The sequence below is a fragment of the Budorcas taxicolor genome, chromosome 6 (assembly GCF_023091745.1).
Source record: "Budorcas taxicolor isolate Tak-1 chromosome 6, Takin1.1, whole genome shotgun sequence".
In the NCBI taxonomy this organism is placed as follows: domain Eukaryota; kingdom Metazoa; phylum Chordata; class Mammalia; order Artiodactyla; family Bovidae; genus Budorcas; species Budorcas taxicolor.
The window spans coordinates 115,770,492-115,792,740 of NC_068915.1; the positions used below are offsets into that span (position 1 = coordinate 115,770,492).

Sequence of the window (22,249 nt, forward strand, 5' to 3'; positions counted from 1 at the left end):
AAGGAAACAGATCATGACTTTTATATGTCTCTCTCAGTAATTTTTAGATTTAGATAGAAAATCAGTAAGGATACAGAAGACTTGAATAATGCTATCAATTTGACTGAGCTTTCATTTATAGGACATTCAAGTGTACATCTAGGTTAGACCACATGTTAGGCCACAAGGCAAGTCTTAATAAATTTGGAAGCTCTAAAATCAGTAATCTCAGCTTTAGATTTAAGCAGCTAGGAAAAGAAAAAATTAACCCCAAGAATATATTAAAAATAATGGAGATCAGAACAGAAATCAATGAAACAAAAAAGAGAAAAATAGAAAAAAAAAAAACACAAAAATCGATTTACAAAAATATAGCCAGAGTGACTGAGGGAGTTAAAAAGGAGTAAATAAAATTACCCAAATCAGGAATTAACATGACTACAGACTCCACAGAACCAAAAAGAGATAATAAACAACCATGAGACATCATATTAGACAACTGAGATGAAATGGATAAATTCCTAAAAAGACACAAATCATTTTAACTCAATCCAAGAAGAAATAAAAAATCTGAACAGTCCTGTATCAAGTAAACAAAGTTTGAATTAGTAATTTTCCCACAAAAAAAGACCAGGTCCATGGGATTTCCCTGGTGAATTCCATCAAATATCTAAGAAGTATCAATCTCCGACAAATTCCTTCGGAAATTCAGGCAGAACGAACACCGCAGCTCCTTCTCCGAGGCAAGGGCGTCGCTGCTGCTGCTGTCGCTCGGTAGCTAAGTCGTGTCTGACTCTTCGCATCTTTTAATTTCATGGCTGCAGTCACCATCTGCAGTGATTTTGGAGCCCAACAAAATAAAAATCTGCCATTGCTTTCACTTTTCCCCCTTCTATTTGCCATGAAGTGATGGGACTGGATGCCATGATCTTAGGTTTTTTTAATGCTGAGTTTCAAAGACATCATAGACAACAGACCAATATTCTTCATTAACATAGATGGAGAAATCCTAACAAGACATTAGCAAATCAGTCAAGCAACAAATATTGTTTTAAAAAGGACTATATGCCATGACCAGGTGGGATTTATCCCAGGAACACAAGATTGGTTCAAAATCCCTTGATGAGATACAACTTGGTAACAGAACAAAGGATGAAAATCACAAGGACATCTCAAGAGATGCAGAAAAAAAGGTATCTTAAAAACCCAATGAATATTCACGATAAAATTCTAAAAAAAAAAACCCCAAACAACCCTAGGAGTCGGACAGAATTTCCTTAGCTTGACAAAGGACATCTAAGAAAAACCGACAGCTAGCACCATATTTTACTGGTTGAAGAGTCGACGCTGTCCCCCCACGACTGGGAACAGGCAAAGGCGTCTGCCGGCGCCACGCCTAGTCAGCGCTGTCCTAGAGGCTCCAGCTAGCTCAGTAAAGCAAGAGTAGGGAATGGAAAGAATCCAGGCCACTCACAGACAACAAGATTTTGTATGTATGAAACCCGAAGTAATCTACCAAAAAACCCCCAAAACAAACCCACAAAACCTCAACCACTCTAGAAGAAAAAGTTTATTAGCAAAGCTGCAGAATCCAAAATCCATACCTAAGAACCGACTGTGTTTCTATATGTTACCAACAACCAACTGAAAATCGAAACCAGGGGCTTCCCTGGCGGTCTGGTAGCTAAGACTTCGTGCTCCCAATGCAGGGGCCCCCCGAGGTCCAACCCTGGTCAGGGGGACCAGCTCTCACATGTCGCAGCTGAAAGCTCTCACGCTGCAAGTGGAGACTGCACGCCGCCAGGAAGATGGGCGACCCCGTGCCGCTACCACACCCAGCGTGGCCAGATGAACGGATGAAAAGAGAGGGGAACCCAAAGCGGAAAATGCCTTTACGTAGAATCGAAAGACACCTGGAGACCCAATGGACTTAAGAGACGGACTAGAAACTTTTAAAAACTGCAGAAAGAAATTAAAGATGACCTAAACAAATGTAGAGAAATAGCATGTGCAATGTCCATAGGTCTGTTTTCCCAAAATTGATCCTCATCATCCCACAAATAAAAGATTAGGCCCAGAGGGTTCTGGTGATGAATTCTATCAAACATTCAAGAATTCAATGCAGCCCCCGTTACAGCCCAAGGAGGTCTTCCATAGAAGGTAACAGTGTTAGGGTTAATTGCTCAGTCGTGACCCACTCTTTGCGACCCCATGGACTGAAGCCCACCAGGCTACTCTGTCCATGGGACTTTCCAAGCAAGGATATGGAGTGGGGTGCCATTTCCTTCTCCAGGCTGTCCCTAAAATGCGTTTGCGGGGAGTTCCCTGGCGGTCCAGGGGTTGGGACTCAGCACTCTCACTGCCATGGCCCGGGTTCAATACCTGGTCAGGGAACTGAGAGCCTGTAGGCCATGAGGCGCGGCCCCCACCCGAAAATAGCAAAATAGAACATGTACAAAACAACTATCCTCTAGTAAAAACTGATTTGAAAAAACTTAATATTCCAGGGGTCCCTAGTGGCTCAGCTGGTAAAGAATCTGCCTGCAACGCAGGAGACCTGGATTCTATCCCTGGGTTGGGAAGATCCCCCGGAGAAAGGAACGGCTCCCCACTCCAGTATTCTGGACTGTACAGTCCATGAGGTCGCAAAGAGTCGGACACAACTGAGCCACTTTCACTTTCCCACCTGGAAAAATACATATATGGAAATGCAGAGGACTCTAAACAGCTTTAACAACAGCCCAGCAAGAGTAAGGCAGATCCTGCCTGACTTGCAAACCTACAATCCAGCAGCAGTCGAGCAGAGCACGGGTTTCTGGGGCGTGGACGCTGGGGCAGGATGCCGAGCGTGGTCGCGGGCCCGCAGCTGCAGTGGGCTGATGCGCAGCCAGCGGCCCCGCGATGCAGCAGGGAGCCGCGTGCCTTCTGACACAGGCGCTGTGCCAGTGGGTACCAAACGACCCTCACCTCAGACCTTCTGCAAAACTGAGCTGACCGGACCACAGACCTGAGCAAGAGCCAAAGTTACAAACCTTCCACAGCGAAACAGTTTTGTATTAGGTAAATTTTTAGGATATGCCATCAAAAGCATGATTCATAGAAGAAAAAGCTGATAAACTGGAATGCATCAAAATCAGTAACTTTTGCTTTTCAAAAACACTGTAAAAAAAAAACCAAACTAATAGATGTATCACAGACCAAAAGAAAATATTTGTGGATCACATACTTGATAAAGGACTTGCTTAAAGAGCACTTAAACCCAAACACTAGATAGAAAAGGAAACAGCCCACACAGCCCTTAAATACATATGACAGAAAGCTTAACTTTGCCCATAAAAAATGAAATAAAAACTGAAACCTCACAGGGTTACCATTTCTCATCTATCAGATTGGCGAGAGTTCAAAACTCTCCCCCGTGACAGCAGGGGAGGCCACCACACTCCAACCGGGGAAAGCCGCTGCTGGAGACCCTCCTGGGGACAAAACCGCCTGCGCTGAGACGTCAAGACACGTGAGGTCACTCACTGGAGCGTTTACGATAGGAAAGGAAAGGGAGGCAAACACAAGTGTCCATCAGCGGACTAAGAACAAAACACAACACGCCTAGGACCCGTCTCCACAGTGGGGCTCAGAGAGGCTGGCAGCAGGGCACGGGGGAGCGAGCTCCAATCAAGGTGGCCAGGACACGCTGCTGGGCGGGGCGGGGGCAGTGTGTATCAGGGTAGGCCTTTCTCGTCAGTAGGGAAGAATGTTTGTACCTGCACAAATCAACACTGGAAGGACACACAGTAACTAAATCTGGTTCTGGGGATCAGGGGCTGGGGGGACCAGGGGCTGGGGTGATCACAAGCTGGAGGTACACAGGGGCTGGGGGGACTGGGGGCTGGGGTCATCACAGGCTGGGGGTGCACAGGGGCTGGGGGGACCTGGGGGCTGGGGTCATCACAGGCTGGGGGTGCACAGGGGCTGGGGTGAGCAGGGGCCAGAGGTGGGCAGGGGTTGGGGGTGAGCAGGGGCCAGGGGTGAGCGGGGGCTGAGGGTGAGTGAGGGCTGGGGTGATCATGCGATAGGGATGCGCAGGGGCCGGGGGGACTGGGGGCGGGGGTGAGCAGGGGCCAAGGGTGAGCAGGGTCCAGGGGGACCGGGTGCCAGGGTGAGCAGGAGCTGGGGGTGTGCGGGCTGGGGGTGTGCGGGGGCTGGGGGGACCAGGGTCTGGGGTGAGTGGGGAGCTGGGGGGACCGGGGGCTGGGGTGAGCGGGGGCTGGGGGTGCGTGGGGTCTGGGGGTGTGTGGAGGCTGAGGTGCGTGGGCGCTGGGGGTACACGGGGGCTGGGGGTGAGTGGGGGCTGGGGTGAGCAGGGGCTGGGGGTGATTACGGGCTGGGGGTGCACGGGGGCTGGGGGCGAGTGGGGGCTGGGGGGACCAGGGGCTGGGGGTGAGCGGGGGCTGGGGGTGATCACAGGCTGGGGGTGTGCGGGGCCTGGGGTGAGCGGGGGGCTGGGGGGACCGGGAGCTGGGGTGAGTGGGGGCTGGGGGTGCGTGGGGTCTGGGGGTGTGCGGAGGCTGGGGTGCATGGGCGCTGGGGGTGCACGGGGGCTGGGGGTGCACGGGGGCTGGCGTGAGCAGGGGCTGGGGGTGCGTGGGGGCTGGGGTGAGCAGGGGCTGGGGGTGAGTAGGGGCCAGGGGGACTCGGGGCCAGGGTGAGCAGGGGCTGGGGGTGATGACGGGCTGGGGGTGCACGGGGGCGGGGGTGAGCAGGCGTTGGGGGGGACCGGGGGCGGGGGTGAGCAGGTCCTGGACCAGGCCAAGGGGAGGAAGTGGGGGCAGATGTCCCAGGGCACACCTTCCAGTGTCCCCTCTCCTGCAGATCGCACCGCCTATTACAATGCTTTAATCAGCCTTGGCCTTCACGTGTTCTTCCTTTAAGAACTGCCTGAGCATCTATCATGAAACCAGAGTCTCTAGGAAGAACCGACAGTCTGGCGAAGCGGCCTCGGCTCTCGCCAGCCTGACCTTCACTAGTTTCTCACAGTAACGTACTTTTGTGTTCAGCAGCACTCACGTTGAGAGAAACCAGACACGGAGACGACAGCCTGGGAAAAGCCAAGTTCAAGGAAATAAAGCCGTACCTGCTGAGCTGGGTAAGATGGGGGCGGGCTGTCCACTTTACTTTCCTCTTTCCTGGGGCTCCCGCTCCCTAGAGCTGTGTCCTCCTTCGGGGCTCCGGGGGGCTCCCCACTACTCTCGCCGTCTGCCTCCTCGTCGTCAGCTTCTGAGGAACTGCTGCTGGTACTGCTTACCTGAGGGGACTTTAAAGACAGTTGCTTGTAACTTACGCTTTTTAAACCAGAATAACACAGAGCGCTCAGAGCCCGGACACCGTCTGGGGTGGCTCCTCGTCGCGATGCGGAGGCTGGGCGTGTACCTCGTCCTTCAGGGCCAGGTTCTCCCCACCGCCGTTCAGCTCTCCGTGGACGCCGTTCATGCTGGCTACCACCTCGGCATCCTCGTAGTTACTCAGGGGGTAAATGTCGGCAAACTTGGCCGACAGCGGGGCGACGTCCTCATCGTCACTGCAACTGAGACGTGCAGAGACGTCACTGCGGGGCCGTGCCTGCTGAGGACAGCGCGCTGCCCACCCGGGAGAGCCGCACTCGCGCACACACAGGGGCGCGACACTGGGCCCCACGCACGCGTCTCAGCGGCTCCCGGTGACCTGGACCAGGAGGAAAATACCCAAAGAGGACCGCTTGTTCTGTCCAGAAGAACGGAAAACAAAACTCTGAACGGAGAAACATTAAGAAAACCACAAAATCTCAACAGATCACCTTAAGTGCCCTGCTGTACGGCTGTTCTCTCTGCCATTTTCAAGCAGATGCTATTTTTTATTACAATTAAAAGGGTACAGAAACCAACCTTAGGTCTTCAGTGTTTGTTTTTGTAAGCACCAAAATTTCAGCGATAGCCAGCTGAACAAAACATTAAAGGCACTAATATGACAAAACACTGACTTTTCACCACAAGGCCAGCTGCAGTCAAGTCCATTCAAAACACAGTTACCAGCTTTAGCAAGACATCCAAGCGATAGGCAAACTGCATATCTACAAAAAAAAAGTAACACAACTTCAAGGCTGTGGAGACTGCTTCAAACGTAAGGCTTTCCAGTGCCTGAGAAGAGCTGGCATGAGCTCCCAGCTCGGCGTATGTGGCTCAAGGCCTGACAGCAAGCGCCGCCCCAGGGGCCTACACCACCATGCCCCCACATCCACCATGAGCTTCAACCTTCTGGAAGGGAAAGCCTAAGAACTGGAGCCCTTTGGGCTTCGGGGCAGGAGGTCCAGAACAGCCAGACTCAGCTTCATCCCACTTCTGGGAGAACTGAGTCAAAGGACCATTGTGCGTGGCCACCTGGAGCTGCCACATAAAGCATGGGCAGGCCAGCTGCCGGGAAGGGCCGGCTCCGGGGCCCCCGCACCTGCGGACACGGGCACTGCCCTGGGTGGTACACACACCGCCCCGGGGGAGCCGAGTAAAGTAACAGGCTCACGCGCTGCCTGCGGCGTGGCGACTTGGGCATCCAGGCAGCCCTGCGGCTCTGCCACAGGAACGCCGAGCGTCCGTCTCACACCTGGAGCGGCAGCAGGAAAAGGACACACGTGGCAAGGAGCCATGAGGGTGCTGGGGTGGCCGCGTCTGCTGGGAAGACACAGACCCCACGGTGCGGGCGGCCAGGTGCCCGCAGCGCCTCACGTGGTCCTGGCTCCGCCCCGCCCGCAGCGTGGATGCCCATGGCTGGTGTTAGCCGCTAAGACCCGGGAGCGGGCGGCACTCTGCCAACCTGGGTTCTGCCCTGATGACCGGCGCTTGGCCGCGGCCGCTCTGTCCTGAGCCGGCTCACACCTGGCTGTGATGGCCCTCTGCCCTGCACAGGCTCCGAGGGAGCACAGGGCTCAGTGAGAGCAGCCGCGGAGCTCAGCGTCCGAGATCAAAGCCACGCTGAGAACTGAGGGACTCCAAAGGAGAGCCTCAGGGCCACCACACGAAATTCAGGTCGGGAGGCCAAATCCCGAGGAACACGGGCAGCAAGGTCCGGGCAACCATCCCTTCCCCAGGCTCCTGACCCCCACAGGTGCCACGACACACGGAGGGTATGTTTAATCTCTTAAACACCCACCACGGGAATGGCCCACCCAGGAGTCGGATGGGGCCTGCTTCCCACCCTGTGAACTGGTGACCCCTTGCTTGCACAAAACATCTTGCAGTTGATGTGGGAACACGGACAGAACCTCTCAGTCGCTTGCTAAAGTGACCATCCAAGCTCTCAGCAGGACACGGAGCAAGCGTGGATGCCGGATGAGGATGAGGTGGACAGGTGCGGGCCAGCCCAGCATAGGAGGTGCTCCCTGCAGACTGACGCGCACCTCCCTCACTGCATCCAGCAGCTCACGAAAGAGCGTCCATTCTCGGGCTTACTGCGTCCGTGTGTTAAAAGCGATTTAAAACAATGAGGGGCCCTTTTTCTTGAAAAGCACCCTTACTGCTGCCCACGCTTCTGCAGACATTACTGTGTCCACATCTAGGAATCAGATGAGTTAAGTTTCTGAAACCTCAGGACAAAGTCATGACTTACAACGTTGGTGCAGAGCCGTTGTCTGTGAGGATGAGTCTGGGATGCTGCTGAACGGTGATGGGAGAGCTGGACGCCGACCCTGAGCTGGCTGACGACACGCCGGGCGGCCGCATCTCGGACAGGCAGTCGGGAGCCGCGTCCACCGGGAGGGGCAGCTGGTGAATGTGGATGTCGCCCGTGACCGGGGGGTCCATGATGCCGCAGGTGAGGATGTGGGAGAGGCTGCAGTCGTCACAAGCACATCTGCGGGGAGTGAGGGGGTCAGCGCAGGGCCAGCGGGCAGAGCAGCGCCCAGGGGTCCCAGGCGCGCTCACCTCCGCCGGTAGTTGCAGTTGGGGCAGTCGGGCACGCTCAGCCGTGATGACAGCGCGTGCCGCATGGTGTCCGTGAAGCTGTTCTCGCCAGCAACGGCTTTCTTTTTCGTGAACTGGAGAAAACCATGAGACAACAGATTAATTTTGCAAGACTTGCCCCATGACATGCCTGTATTTTTCAGTGATTCTGATTCTGTGCACGTCCCACTCAGAGACCTGCTGCCTGCAGCTTCCTCAGGAGGGCCAGGGCTGGGATGGGGGGCAGACGAGCAGTGCACGGTGTGGGCGGGGAGAGGCCCGGACAGAGGTCGAGGGGGTGAGCCCACCAGGCTCCTCAGCAGCACACACCCTGTGACACCCTCATGGGGGACGCCCAGCCCTTGCCCTCCCGTGGGATGGAGACTCACTGGGAACCAGGGCACAGAGATAATCACTGCCCCCAGAAGCTTAGATTTTGGATGAAGAGACAGGTGAGAAACCAACCTTCAGGGGAAACCATGAGGTACGGGAGCCCTGCAGCCCTCCTGGGGAGGTGGGGAGGCCACTGGGGCGCGCCAGGCCTGAGCACGGTGCGGGAGGCAGTGTGGATGCCGCCATCCGGGCTCAGGGTGCCCAGGCCAGCAGGAGTGCTGAGTGCCGCCCCGAGCCCCCGGGCCCACGCACACAGGGCAGCCGCAGCCCAAGCCCACAGCTACGCAGACACCGTTCCCACGGGACAGGATGGCAGGGGCCGGGCAGCACGCGTGGCGCCGGCAGGGGGGGCAAGGCCGCTGCAGGGCGCACCAGCTGCACCTGGAGGAGTGGCGGGCCCGGGGGCCACCGAGGGGCCAGCACCTCAACTCCCGCTGGGGCAGGCGCGCCTCTATGCTCCAGAAAAGGAGCCCGCGGACCAGCTCGGGCACAGGCATGGGCGGCGCCCGTCGGACGTGGGCCACACGCTGAGTGCGCGGAGCGCAGGTGCCCTGTCTACCCGCGCTGCCCAGAGGGGACCACGGGCGGGAGGGGAGCAGAGCAGAGGGCTCTCACTGCAACAGCAGCCAGCAGACACCGGTGCAGGCACCGGGGCAAGCGGGCGATGCCCTGAGACCCGCGTGCCGGGCCTGGGAGCGCCGCCGACGTGGCGGGCAGGGCGGGGCGAGCCTGTGGCAGGGAAGAGTGAGCCAGGCGGGCAGCGGCCGCGAGACAGCACAGCCCCGGCACATGAGGGATGGACCAGGCCCGGCCCTGGGGCCGCACTGTGCGTCGCCCCTGGAGGGGAACCGGAGACACAGCACCCACCCAGGAGGAGCCCGTGGAGGCGCGGGGAGGCTATGGGCCGGGAGAGCCACTCCATAAACGTGGGTGTCCCTGGAGGAGCGCAGAAGGCGGGGAAGCGGAAAGGAGAACCAGCCTGCAAACAGGTCTGCTGAGCAAGACGCGCAAGGTGGGCTCCGCAGCCCTTCGCTCTGCAGCGAGCAGCTTCACTCCGGCAGCGCCCTCCCACCCACACGCACCTGCTCTTCGATGAGCCGCCTCTGCTTAAAGAGCTCCCAGTCCTCCGCCAGCACACGCTGCTTGGTCTTCACTGCCATCTGCGTGAGACGCACAGGGACACAAAAACAGAGTCTCAGCACCAGCAGGAGCTACCAGGACGCTTTCAAGGGGAGGCTTTTCAGATGGCGCCAGAGGCTGCATGTGGACACAGGAGGCGCTCCCACTACAGAGCGGGCAACGGGCTCTCCGCCTCAGCAGCCCACACCGGCTCGCGCAGAATCGGCACAGTTGTCGTGCACGGAAAGCACAGAGACAAACTCACACCAAAAAGAGAATCTGAGATATCAGAGATGGGCCCGCCAACACGGGGAGGAGACGGTCCCCGCTCGCTGAGTGCCAGGGTGGGCGCCAGGGCTGCTGTCTGGCCACGAGCCTCAGCCCGAGACAAGCATGTCCCGGAGCCGGACGGCGGTGACCGCCACAAGAGTGAGCGCGGCTGGCACAGAGGCACCGCAGACTCGGACGCCGCGAGGGCGGCCAGGTCTGAGGAGGCAGACTTAACCATGAGTAAGAACCTGGGGGAACAGGAGTTACGAACAGGCTCAAGGCACTGAGCTACGTGGAGGAGGAGGCTGTGAGATGACTGAGTGATAATCACATACACGCGTCCTTACAAGTTATTAAAAGCTGAAGCACAACCACCGAGAGGACAGAACGGGACACGCATCTTCCAAATGATTAGAACACAGGGGCGGGGGGGGGGGGGGGGGGGGGCGCACATCCTACAAGGAAGGACGCACCACCCCCAGGGGCTCCCCTCCAGCCAACACAGGGCAGCTGCCCAACTGCCTACTGAAGAGCCGATCACATCTTCAAGTCAGACAAAAACGACCAATACACCCTCCAAATGAAACAAGCGTAACTTAATACAAAACTTCAACTAGTAACGAAGAAGAGGTAAAAGCTGAAAGTACTGGAAAAACCCAGAAGTAAACGTTATCAGTAAACCCAAAAGTTGGTTCTCTGAACTTCCTGCCAGGCTGAACCAGGGAAGAAACGAGCCACAGACACGGCGGGAGGGAGCACAGACACAGACACACAGGAAGGGGCTTCTCGGCAACCGGAGGACGAGCGAGCACGTGACGCCTCTCATGGAAAGGAGAGCTGCACACAGGCGGCTCACCAGCAGCTCGCTGGCCCTGCCACTGTGGTCTAGAAGTCGAGCTGACAAACTGTCCAACAGTCCAAACAATACAGACTTCTTCCGGCAGCTGGGGCGGGGGCGAGGGCGGCTACAGTGCATGGGCAGAGCTGGGGGGAGGCCATGGGCAGAGCCGGGGGCTGGGGGGGAGGCCGCGGGCACAGCTGGGAGGGGAGGCCGTGGGCAGATCCTGGGGGGGAGGCCGTGGGCACAGCTGGGAGGGGAGGCCGTGGGCACAGCTGGAAGGGGAGGCCATGGGCAGAGCTGGGGGGAGGCTGTGGGCACAGCTGGGGCGCCAGGAGCACTGCCTGCCACCAGCCTGGCCTCCTAAGTGCTCTCTCTGCGGCCTGAAGCCAGAGGGAGGGAACAAACCGTCCTGCGGCCGTCAAGTCCCCATTGCTGTCAATTGCCCTGTGAGCACAGCTTATACCCACCCCTGTATCTGAAGGATGTGGATAATTTCCTACACAAATATCAATTTGTAAAACTCAACTTAAGAAGCAGAAATCCCCAAAAACGCTCATAACACAGTGTTTATTGAAAAGGCAGTAAAAAATATTGAGTCCCTGTTCCTCCCCCTGCAACAATGAACCAGGTCCCAAAGCTTTAAGGTGGGAGCTATCAGTCTATCCTTTTCCTTCACGGAACGGGAAAGTTGAACTATTCTTGAAAACTGAAAAATTTTTTAAAAAGGAAAGATTTTCCATTTATTCTATGAGATTAGCATAACCTTTATACAAAACAAACAGGACCTGAAAGATGAAAACTCAGTAATACCTCAGAATACAGCTATAGTAATAAAGACCCTAAACAAAACACCTAATAATGGATTAAACAATAATATATACTCTAGTGGGATTTAATTACAGGAATGCAAGAATATCTCAAAGTTAGGAAGCCTAATGGTTTTTCCTGTGGTCATGTATGGATGTGAGAGTTGGACTGTGAAGAAAGCTGAGCGCCAAAGAATTGATGCTTTTGAACTGTGGTGTTGGAGAAGACTCTTGAGAGTCCCTCGGACTGCAAGGAGATCCAACCAGTCCATCCTAAAGGAGACCAGCCCTGGGATTTCTTTGGAGGGAATGATGCTAAAGCTGAAACTCCAGTACTTTGGCCACCTCATGCAAAGAGTTGACTCACTGGAAAAGACTCTGATGCTGGGAGGGATTGGGGGCAGGAGGAGAAGGGGACGACCCAGGATGAGATGGCTGGATGACATCACGGACTCGATGGACGTGAGTCTGAGTGAACTCCGGGAGTTGGTGATGGACAGGGAGGCCTGGCGTGCTGCGATTCATGGGGTCGCAAAGAGTCGGACACGACTGAGTGACTGAACTGAACTGAATGTAACTGAACACCAGAACTGGACATGGAACAGCTTAATGGTTCAAAACTGAGAAAGGAGTACGTCAAAGCTGTATATTGTCACCCTACTTATTTAACTTATATGCTGAGTACATCATGAGAAATGCTGGGCTGGATGAAGCAAAAACTGGTATCAAGACTGCTTGGAGAAACATCAATAACCTCAGATATGCAAGTGACATCACTTTAATAGCAGGAAGCGAAGAGGAACTGAACAACCTCTTGATGAAGGTGAAAGAGGAGAGTGAAAACGCTGGCTCAAAACTCAGCAATCAAAAAACAAAGATCATGGCATCTGGTTCCATCACTTCATAGCAAATAAACGGGGTAAAAGTGGAAATAGTGACAGATTTCATTTTTGTGGGGGGCTCAAAAAAATCACTGTGGCCAGTGACTGAAGCCATGAAATTAAAAGACACTTGCTGCTTGGAAGAAAACCTATGACCAACCTAGACACCATATTAAAAAGTAGAGACATTACTTTGCCAACAAAGGTCTATCTAGTCACAGCAATGGTTTTTCCAGTAGTCATATCTGGATGTGAGAGTTGGACCATAAGGAAGGCTGAGCCCCAAAGAATTGATGCTTTGGAACTGTGGTGTTGGAGAAGACTCTTGAGAGTCCCTTGGACTGCAAGGAGAACCAACCAGTTTATCCTAAAGGAAATCAGTCCTGGGTGTTCATTGGAAGGACTGATGCTAAAGCTGAAACTCCAATACTTTGGCCACCTGATGCAAAGAGCTGACTCATTTGAAAAGACCCTGATGCTGGGAAAGACTGAAGGCGGGAGGAGAAGGGAACAACAGAGGATGAGATGGCCGGATGGCATCTATTTGGAACTAGTCTGTTGTTCCATGTCCAATTCTCTAACTATTGCTTCCTAACCTGCATACAGGTTTCTCAAGAGGCAGGTCAGGTGGTCTCATATTCGTATCTCTTTAAGAATTTTCCACAGTTTATTGTGATCCACACAGTCAAAGGCTTTGGCATAATCAATAAAGCAGAAATAGATGGTTTTCTGGAACTCTTCCTTTTTTGATGATCCAGGGGATGTTGGTAATTTGATCTCTGGTTCCTCTGCCTTTTCTAAAACTAGCTTGAACATCTAAAAGTTCACGGTTTATGTCTTGTTGAAGACTGGTTTGGATAATTTTGAACATTACTTTGCTAGCGTGTGAGATGAGCGCAATTGTGCAGTAGTTTGAACATTCTTTGGCATTGCCTTTCTTTGGGATTGGAATGGAAACTAACCTTTTCTAATCCTGTGGCCACTGCTGAGTTTTCCAAATTGGCTGACATATTGAGTGTAGCACTTTCACAGCATCTCATCTAGGATTTGAAATAGCTCAGCTGGAATTCCATCACCTCCACTAGCTTTGTTCGCAGTGATGCTTCCTAAGGCCCACTAACTTCGCATTCCAGAATGTCTGGCTCTAGGTGAGTGATCATGCCATCATGATTATCTGGGTGGTGAAGATCTTTTTTTTATAGTTCTGCTGTGTATTCTTGCCACCTCTTCTTAATATCTTCTGCTTCTGTTAGCTCCATGCCATTTCTGTCCTTTATTGAGCTCATCTTTGTATGAAATGCTCCCCTGGTGTCTCTAATTTTCTTGAAGAGACCTCTAGTTTTCCCATTCTATTGTTTTCCTCTATTTCTTTGCACTGATCACTGAGGAAGGCTTTCTTATCTCTCCTTGCTGTTCTTTGGAACTCTGCATTCAAATGGGTATACCTTTCCTTTTCTCCTTTGCTTTTCACTTCTCTTCTTTTCACAGCTATTTGTAAGGGCTACCCAGACAGCCATTTTGGTCATACCAAACACCCTCTTCCAACACCACGAGAAGACTTTACACATGGACATCACCAGATGGTCAACATCGAAATCAGATGGATTATATTCTTTGCAGCCAAAGATGGAGAAGCTCTATACAGTCAGCAAAAACAAGACCAGGAGCTGAATGTGGCTCAGATCATGAACTCCTTATTGCCAAATTCAGACTTAAATTGAAGAAAGTAGGGAAAACCACTAGACCATTCAGGTATGACCTAAATCAAATCCATTATGATTATACAGTGGAAATGAGAAATAGATTTACGGGACTAGATCTGATAGAGTACTTGATGAACTATGGACGGAGGTTCGTGACACTGTACAGGAGACAGGGATCAAGACCAACCCCAAGAAAAAGAAATGCAAAAAAGCAAAATGGCTGTCTGGGGAGGTCTTACAAATAGCTGTGACAAGAAGAGAAGTGAAGAGCGAAGGAGAAAAGGGAAGACATACCCATATAGACTTTTAAATATGCTGAGCGCTGCTTGTGCGTGTCCTGTTAAGGGTTTCTGCATCGATGCTCATTACAGAACTATAGTTTTGGTCTGTAGTTTTCTTGTAGTGTCTTTGGCATCAGACTTATGCTGGCCTCAGAATGAGTTAGAAAGTGTTTCCTCCCTTTTAGTTTTCTGGAAAACTCTGAGAAAGGTGGCTATTAATTCTTAAATGTTTGCTAGAATTCACCTGTGAAGCATCTGGGTCCTGAAATTTTGTTGGGAGATTTTTGATTACTGACTTATAGGTTTATTGAATCTCTCCACGTCCTCATGATTTAAGTCTCGCTAGTCCCGTGTTTCTGGAGTTTGTCCATTTCATCCAGGTCGTGCACCCTGTTGGCTCACCGTGTCCTCAGGCTGTCCTGCATCTCCTGCAGGGGTCCGGCCTGGTCGCAGTTGCCCTGGAGATCCCGCAGCCCTCACATCCAGACTCCGGGAGTCTGACTACAACCGTCCTCAGCACAGGCGTCCCAGTGACAGCCTGTGAACTTCTGCCACCAGTCTTTCAGCCCCTGACCGGCCCTCCGGTGGATTTGCCAGGAGGCAGCGTCTCTGCCTGCAGGTCTGTTAGGACTGCAGACTCTCACAGGACCGAGAGGGAAGCCGAGGCAGAGCCGCCAACGTCAGCGCCCAGAACCACAGCACACAGTGCTGGACGGACGGGCGCTGCTGCCCTTGCAGCAGCCTACCGTCCACATGGACCCAGAAGGTTCTCGGGGAACATCCCCGGAGCTTGTGGGGTTCCAGAGTGTCCAAATGCAGCTCTGGAGTCCAGAGCGCCCTGAGGAGGGGCCCTACCTGAGGGGGGAACCTGGACCTCAGACAGCTGAGCCCTGCACTCGCTCGCAGCCCTGGTGCCGAGAGGCATGGTGGGTCCCCACACCCCACGCTCCCCCAGCCCAGAGAGCAGAATCCTCGGAGCAGGTGGCGAGCGTGCAGGGGGCAGGCTGTGCTCGTCCCCTCGGCCTGACTCAGCTGCTGGAGGTCCGGATGAAGGCCGCCCAGAGAGGGCAGTGGGGGGCAGCAGCACCTGCGAAACGCACCTCAGCCAGGCAAAGCGGGCCAGCCCCGCCCCACGGGGGCTGAAGCTGAGGGGCCAGGGGTCAGCGACAAGCACAGCTAGAGAACAAGTGTCACGTCAAGAAGACCCCAAAGCCCCACTGCCCTCCGTGGGGAGCACAGGACAGCGGGCAGTGCGTGACGAGCACAGAGCAACTGCCGAGGCCACATGCCAGGGACGCAGGGGCTGCCCAGAACCCGGGTGTGGCCACACAGGACAAGACGCCCCAGCCGAGCTCGGCTCAGTGGCGCCGAGCTCTGGAAGGCTGCCAGCAGCACCGGCGGGTGGACAGCCCGACCACGCGGGGGAGGACGGAGAAGAGAACTTTCCCACGTCCCAAACGAGACAGCCCCTGTGAATAGGAGGCCGCGAGACTCCTCAGACTCCACGGAACACGGAGAGGCTGGAACAAATGGCGACCCGGGAACGTGCCCGGCCCTTCCCGTGTCCCAACCCCTCGCCTGGCTCAGGCAGCAGCGCCGAGACCAAGGACCACAGCAAAGGCCGGCCGGCATTCGCGGTCCGAGGCGGACACTGGTCCGGCGCACATCTTCAGCCAGAACCAAGGGCGCGTCTCCCCACGACCTCAGAGGTATGCCGTGAGCTCCGTCGCGGCTTCCCTCAGCTCTCACCCCGTCCCCTCGGGAGAGCTCCGTGTCGAGCGCCTCTCCGCTCCCACCGCCACTCCGGCGGCAGCACGAGCTGCCGGACAGCCTGTGCCCCGCCTTCCCATGCTGGACCCGCCCGCCTGGCCCAGGCCTGTGCTCCCGTTCAGACACGGCAGCGTGGGTGGACAAGGGGCGCTGTGGGTCCCTCGGGCCGTGTGCCCCCAGGCTCTGGACGGGAAGTGTCAGCCAACAGCTCGTGAGGGCCGGAGCGGCTCCCAGAGGCCCCGCAGGCGGCACGGAGGCTGGGCGGCGGCCGGGCGCCCCTCCCGCCCCCGGCACGGCCCTCCAGCCCCAGCATCCGCGGGCGCGCCGCCCGGCACGCCCCTCGCGGGCACGCACCTGCTCGTCCACGTAGGCGTCAATCCTCTTCTGGCACTGCAGCCACTCGGCGGCCACGGCGCGCAGCTCCTCCTCGGAGCGCTGGAACCGCTGCAGCAGCGCGCTGTACGTGTCCTCGCAGCAGCCGTCGTGCGTCGAGGTCCCCAGCCTGCGGACAGAGGCCTGTGACCGCCGTGCTGGCACCTCCCCTCCCGAGGCGGCGGGGGCCCCCACCGCAACGCCCCAAGCCTGCTGCCGGGCATGTGCAAGATATAGGCCAGGCGCCCAGAGCCGAGTCTGGCTGAAAGCAGCAGCTCAGACAAGGAACAGATCCTGATAAAAAAATGGGCGGTGAGGGACGCTGCTCTAAAAAGACTAAGGCCCAGAGACGCAGTTCACAACGTGCGGGCTTGTAGAGTATATTCTTGCCCGTTCAGATACACTGATCCAGAGAAAACACAACATGTCATAAAAAATACAAACTTTGGGCCAGGCTTTCACATTAAGTACAACAGGAAATTCAATTCAAAAAGTACAATTACAGTTTCATTTATTCTCTATCATATCTTGTTAAGAAAGATTGTGAAATGACAAATCAGAGAATTAACAGAAAGCAAAACACAGACACCCAGGTAAACAGCTGGATTTCTGAAGAAGAGGGCACTTGGGAGCGTGGGGGAGGGGGCAGGTCATCTCATAAGGCAGGCTGTCTTTAGAAACCGTTGGTTTTCCTAATCTCTGAACATGTCAACATCTGAGCCAAAATAATGGTAATAAAGACCTCCTAACAAGGAATTTCTAAATCCAAACGGACACTCATAACTGCTCAGGAGCACAGGCTGGTGTGCAGGGTTAATAATCAGTGTGCTGTTCACACAGAAGAACTGGAAGCTGTCCACTGGTGTCAGAGCCGCTACAGCATCTGGGGCTTCCCAGACAGACTCTGAGAGACAGCCACCCACTCACACCCAGATGCACACACGCATTCACACATGCGCCTGAAATGGAAATGCCCCCATGTGAAGCAGAGCTAGGGCTATGCCACGTTTAAAATGCGTGTGTGTGCTGCGGCGGGGTGAGGCGTGGGCGCTGGGCAAGTCTGGAAGCAACACCAAATTTCTTACTGTACTACCTCATCATGAGTGCCTGTTTTCAGAACTTTATTTCTGAATTTCAGATTGCAATGGCAACCTAATGATTTTATAATTAAAACAACGTGACTGAAAAAGAGCAGGGTTCCACGGGTGCAGACAGCGCCCTCTGCCTGCTGGTGACCACTGTGCAGAGACACACGCCGCGTGGACGGGGTCCTGTGTGCTGCCGCGCCTGCATGGGTCCCGCGCTCTGGAGGGAGATGCGAGAACCCACGCCCCTGACGAGCTGTGCAGCAGCGGGCCGGGCCGGGAGCCAGCTGGAGCCTCGGCGGCCCTGTGATGCCAGGGCTCACACCTCAGGAGGCCCCCAGGGCTGCGGCTGGCCCAGGACACACCGCTCTCCAGCGCCGACCCCAGGCCTCGCTGAGGTGGCTCCCGGCTCCACAGAGCACACGGGCACCCAGGGGAGAGTGTGGCAGCTCACGAGGCAGCGACGTGGTCCTCCCGGGCCTCTGCAGCCCCGCCAGCCTTCACAGACCCGCCTCCCACGTGGGGCTGCCCTGCCTCCTCGGCACCACCTGAGGCCCGAGGCGCTCTCCTGTGCTCCGCGGCAAACCTGCTCAGAGCCAGGGGAGGGCAAAGCAGCTGCGGGCCGGGGCAGGGGTGGTCCTGGACTTCTGAGGGGGCGGGGCGCACTCAGAGCACGACCGGAAGGCACAGGCTGGAGTGCAGACAGAGCAGCAAGCCCCCCAACGGCAGGAAGTGCGCTCAGGGTCAGACAGCATCAACGGTCCAGCACACAGGCCGTTCTCTCGACGTTCACTCTGCACCCCACGTAACAGGTGGTGGAATCCACCGTGAACAACATCTACGTGAAACAGTATGTGGTGGTACATGAGAAGGAAAATGAATAAAATCACTTTGGGTAAGTTTACTTACAAGCCTAATTAAACATTCCCTTAACGATTAACATGTATTTTAAAATAAAGACCAAGTCAGGCCACAGCTACAGAAACCACCACAAGCTAAGGAGCTGCAGCAGGTTCCCGGCCCCCTGCGGGCAGCAGAGTCTGGCGGGGCGGCCGCTTGACCACCAACTGCGGCCACACAGACGGGCCAGCTTGGCCCTGAGGGCACGCAGGCTGCCGCACCTGGCCCGGCGGCCCTGCAGGACTCGAGGTGCCGGCTCCTCGACAGGCCGACTGCAGGGGGAAGTGGGCAGGGTGGGGCCTGCAGACTAGACCACCTCAAAAGGAGCGGAGGTCAACATGTAATGGTGACGGAGTCTATCTGGGGCAACAAGGAAGTTTTGGAAATAGTGGTGGTGGTCGTCCGACTATTACTAAAAATGTAATTACTGCTGCTGAATCACATGCTTTAAGGTGAAATTAATATGATTTCTGAATTAGACCTCAATAAAGCTCTTAAAAACCACAGGCACAAGGATTTCCCTGGTGGCAGAGCGGTCAAGAGTCCACCTCCGATGCAAGGGACATGGGCTCGGTGCCGAGTCCGGGAAGATCCCACACGTCGCGGAGCAACCAAGCCTGCGCGCATCACTCCTGGGCCTGTGCTCGGCAACGAGACGCCCCCTCGACGGGAAGCCCGCACACTGCAGCGAAGAGCGGCCCCCGCTCACGGCGGCCGGAAAAAGCCCAAGGGGCAAGAAGACCCAGTGCAGCCAGCAGTAAACGAACAAATTAACCGAACCAAACCACCGAGACACAGAACCTTCCTAAGTCAAGTCAGTTTCTTTAAATGAGTTAACTTTTGAGATCATTTGTATTAAAAAAAACAAAAACAAAAAACCCCCAGCAAATCAAAAAGCAGGCAGGACTCTGGAAACGCACATGAGTAGTGAGGACTAAAGACAGGGGCTTCTCTCCTCCCCATCACCAGAGTGAGGGATCCCGAGCTCGGCACGGGACTCCATGCTCCGCACACCCGACGGAGCTCCGGAGACGCGCTCCAGCAGGAAGCCCAGCAGGGGGCGCGTCTGAGAGACCCGACAGGCGACCGGCCCCCCTCCAGCGCCCCGGCCCCATCAGCCCACCGGCCTCCCCACCCAAGTGCCACAGAGGGGACCACCCCACGGCCACCTAGCAGAACCCGCGTCTTGTCAACTAAAACGCCTTGTGTCGCAGCTTTCCTTTATTCAGGAAGAATCTGTTACGTGAACTCTTAGTCGCATTAATCCTGGGTTTGTTCTTCCTCCTCGGGTTGTGCCCTTTCTCCGCGAGCTGCATTCTCCCCTAAGCCCTGCACTTTCCTGGCAGGGACCGCCACGGCAGAGGCGCCCAGGCGCGCAGCTGCTGCGCCCCGGGGACAGGGTGCGCGCGGGGGAGCCCCCACTACCTGATCTGCGACACCAGGGCTGGCAGGCTGCTCTGCAGAAGCGGCTCCGAGAAGACCAGGTCTTCAAAGAGGTGCTTGTTGTGCAGCTCCCACGTCACCTGGAACTTCTTCAGGTGCTCGCGTTCCTGGAGAGCGACACGGGGGCGAAAGGACAGGCTGGGTTAGACTGGGAGACCAGCAGAGCGCGCTCTCCCTGGCCTCCCACAAGCCACGCCCCGCGACGCAGGCCCGCAGCGCCGTCTACGCAGGCCCGGAGCGCCGTCTACGCAGGCCCGGAGCGCCGTCTACGCAGGCCCGGAGCGCCGTCTACGCAGGCCCGGAGCGCCGCGCTCCCGGGGGCGTCTACGCAGGCCCGGAGCGCCGTCTATGCAGGCCCGGAGCGCCGCGCTCCCGGGGGCGTCTACGCAGGCCCGGAGCGCCGTCTACGCAGGCCCGGAGCGCCGTCTACGCAGGCCCGGAGCACCGTCTACGCAGGCCCGGAGCGCCGTCTACGCAGGCCCGGAGCACCGTCTACGCAGGCCCGGAGCGCCGTCTATGCAGGCCCGGAGCGCCGCGCTCCCGGGGGCGTCTACGCAGGCCCGGAGCGCCGTCTACACAGGCCCGGAGCGCGGCGCTCCCGGGGGCGTCTACGCAGGCCCGGAGCGCCGTCTACGCAGGCCCGGAGCGCCGCGCTCCCGGGGGCGGCGAGTCCCTGGGCCTGCAGCCTGCTCCTGAGTGACTCAGCAAGACGCACACAGCTGAGGGCGCAGGAGAGCGCGCCCGGTGCACAGCCAGTGGCGTCTCTCACAACGGGCCCTTCGAGCGGACCGAGAGCCCTCCCAGTCAAACGACTTAACTGCGTACCCACCCTCTGGCGCCCAGGGACGGTCACGTCGGGCCTGTCCAGGGAAGAGCCTGAGGTGAGTCTGCCAGACCGAGAACTCCGCCCTGGCAACCTCGTGGGGACGCAGCTCTCCGTCTCCCTGACGAACGTGGCCACCTCATCCGCTACTTCCCACAACCGCTTCACACACTCCCCGCCCTTCCGGCCATCGAGCGGCCTCTAGAGAGAGCAGGGGCCGGTGCACCCGCTCTGGCTGGGACCACACGCGCGTGACTCGCATGTCGGCCACAGGCACGCTCGCTGCGGCGCGTCACCTCGCACCTGGGGAGACGGTCCTCCTCTGAGCGACCGACAGCCCCCCAGACTTCAGGGAGCACGGCACCCCCGTCCCCGCCGGAGCAGCGCCTCACTCCACCCGCCGACCGGCCTGCTCCCGCGCACTGTTTAGCGCAGCCGCGTGGAAGGGCTAACACTGGGGGGCGTCGGGACACGATCTACCTGCGGACACCCCAGTGCCCTGTGCCCTCACCAGCAGGGGACGGAGGGGCTGAGAGGGCAAGCGAAGGGGAACCGCGCCCGTTCCTGGACCCACGCACACCTGCAGCACGATGCTGAGGGCACGAGGGCCTGCAGCACACGCGCGCACGGACGCGCGCACGGACGCGCGCACACGTTCTGTGCACTCTGGAGCCGCGCAGAGCCTCGGCAGGGACCCTCGGACCCTCACCTTGTCCGCGCTTCCACTGTCGGTTCTCACTGAGTGTTTTACCAGAACGCTTCACGCCAGCTTCTCCTGCCACGCCTCCCACAGCCATTCCCACGCAGGAGAGCTGGGCGGGGCGAAGGCCGGGCCTGAGCCTGAATCAGGCGCGCTGTGTGAAGACGTGCTCGTCGTGAGCGCAGAGCCACAGACGGCGTGGGAGAGCACACACACACTTCACAGAGACCCCTCCGCCCAGGCGCTGCGCCAGCTCGGACACAGAGACAATGCAGGCTACAGCTCCCAGGGCTCCCGGCGGGCAGGGCAGAGGCCCGCGCCCAGGTTGCAACCCATCCCCATGACAGAGAGCACACAGCGAAGGCGGCAGCCGGACGCGCAAGGGTCCCGGAGCCGCGGGCCTGCCTGGGGCCGCTGCATGTCTTCGGGAAGAGGGGACGGGCCCTGCCCGCTGTCTGAGCGCAGCCCCAGGTCACGCTGGCAGGGAAGGGACCAGAGCTCTGGGTTGGGCACGTCAGCTAAAGGTGACCAAAGGTGAGGACTGCTGAAGGAAGACACTGGCATTTTTTGAGATCTGAAATAACACTTCCAGACGAGGCGTGTGAGAGAAAGAGCAGACCCCACACCCGTTTCAGAGTCTCATCAACCTGGGAGAGGCAGGCGTACCGGTGACCAGCACACCCTGCAACCCACACAGTGGCCCTGGCCTTGGGCCGTGGCGCCCCCCTCACATGCCAGGCAGCCTGCCCGGGCCCGGGCGCAGGGCCTGCGGGGGTGCACGGTCACTACGCGGGGGGCAGGGGCAGGGGTGCGGCAGCAGAGACAGCGCGGCTACACCCAGAGGACGCAGGAGCACTCCTGGCTGACCTGGCCCTGGCCCCTCCACCCAAAGACTCCCACCTGTCCCTTCCCGCAGAGAGCG

The 22,249-nt window shown here is 57.0% G+C and overlaps 1 protein-coding gene across 4 annotated transcripts in view; it reads right to left on the reverse strand.

The window, feature by feature from the left end:
* FAM193A (family with sequence similarity 193 member A) overlaps positions 1-22,249 on the reverse strand; it is a 149,594-nt gene that overhangs the window by 33,504 nt on the left and 93,841 nt on the right. For all 4 annotated transcript variants that reach the window (XM_052641609.1, XM_052641611.1, XM_052641610.1 and 1 more), the window contains exons 6-12: positions 19,787-19,911; positions 16,359-16,506; positions 9,416-9,493; positions 7,923-8,035; positions 7,609-7,851; positions 5,404-5,557; positions 5,108-5,287 (exon numbers count right to left, since the gene is read on the reverse strand). In XM_052641609.1, the coding sequence (XP_052497569.1) occupies positions 5,108-5,287; positions 5,404-5,557; positions 7,609-7,851; positions 7,923-8,035; positions 9,416-9,493; positions 16,359-16,506; positions 19,787-19,911 (1,041 nt within the window). The remainder of the gene's footprint in view (positions 1-5,107; positions 5,288-5,403; positions 5,558-7,608; positions 7,852-7,922; positions 8,036-9,415; positions 9,494-16,358; positions 16,507-19,786; positions 19,912-22,249) is intronic.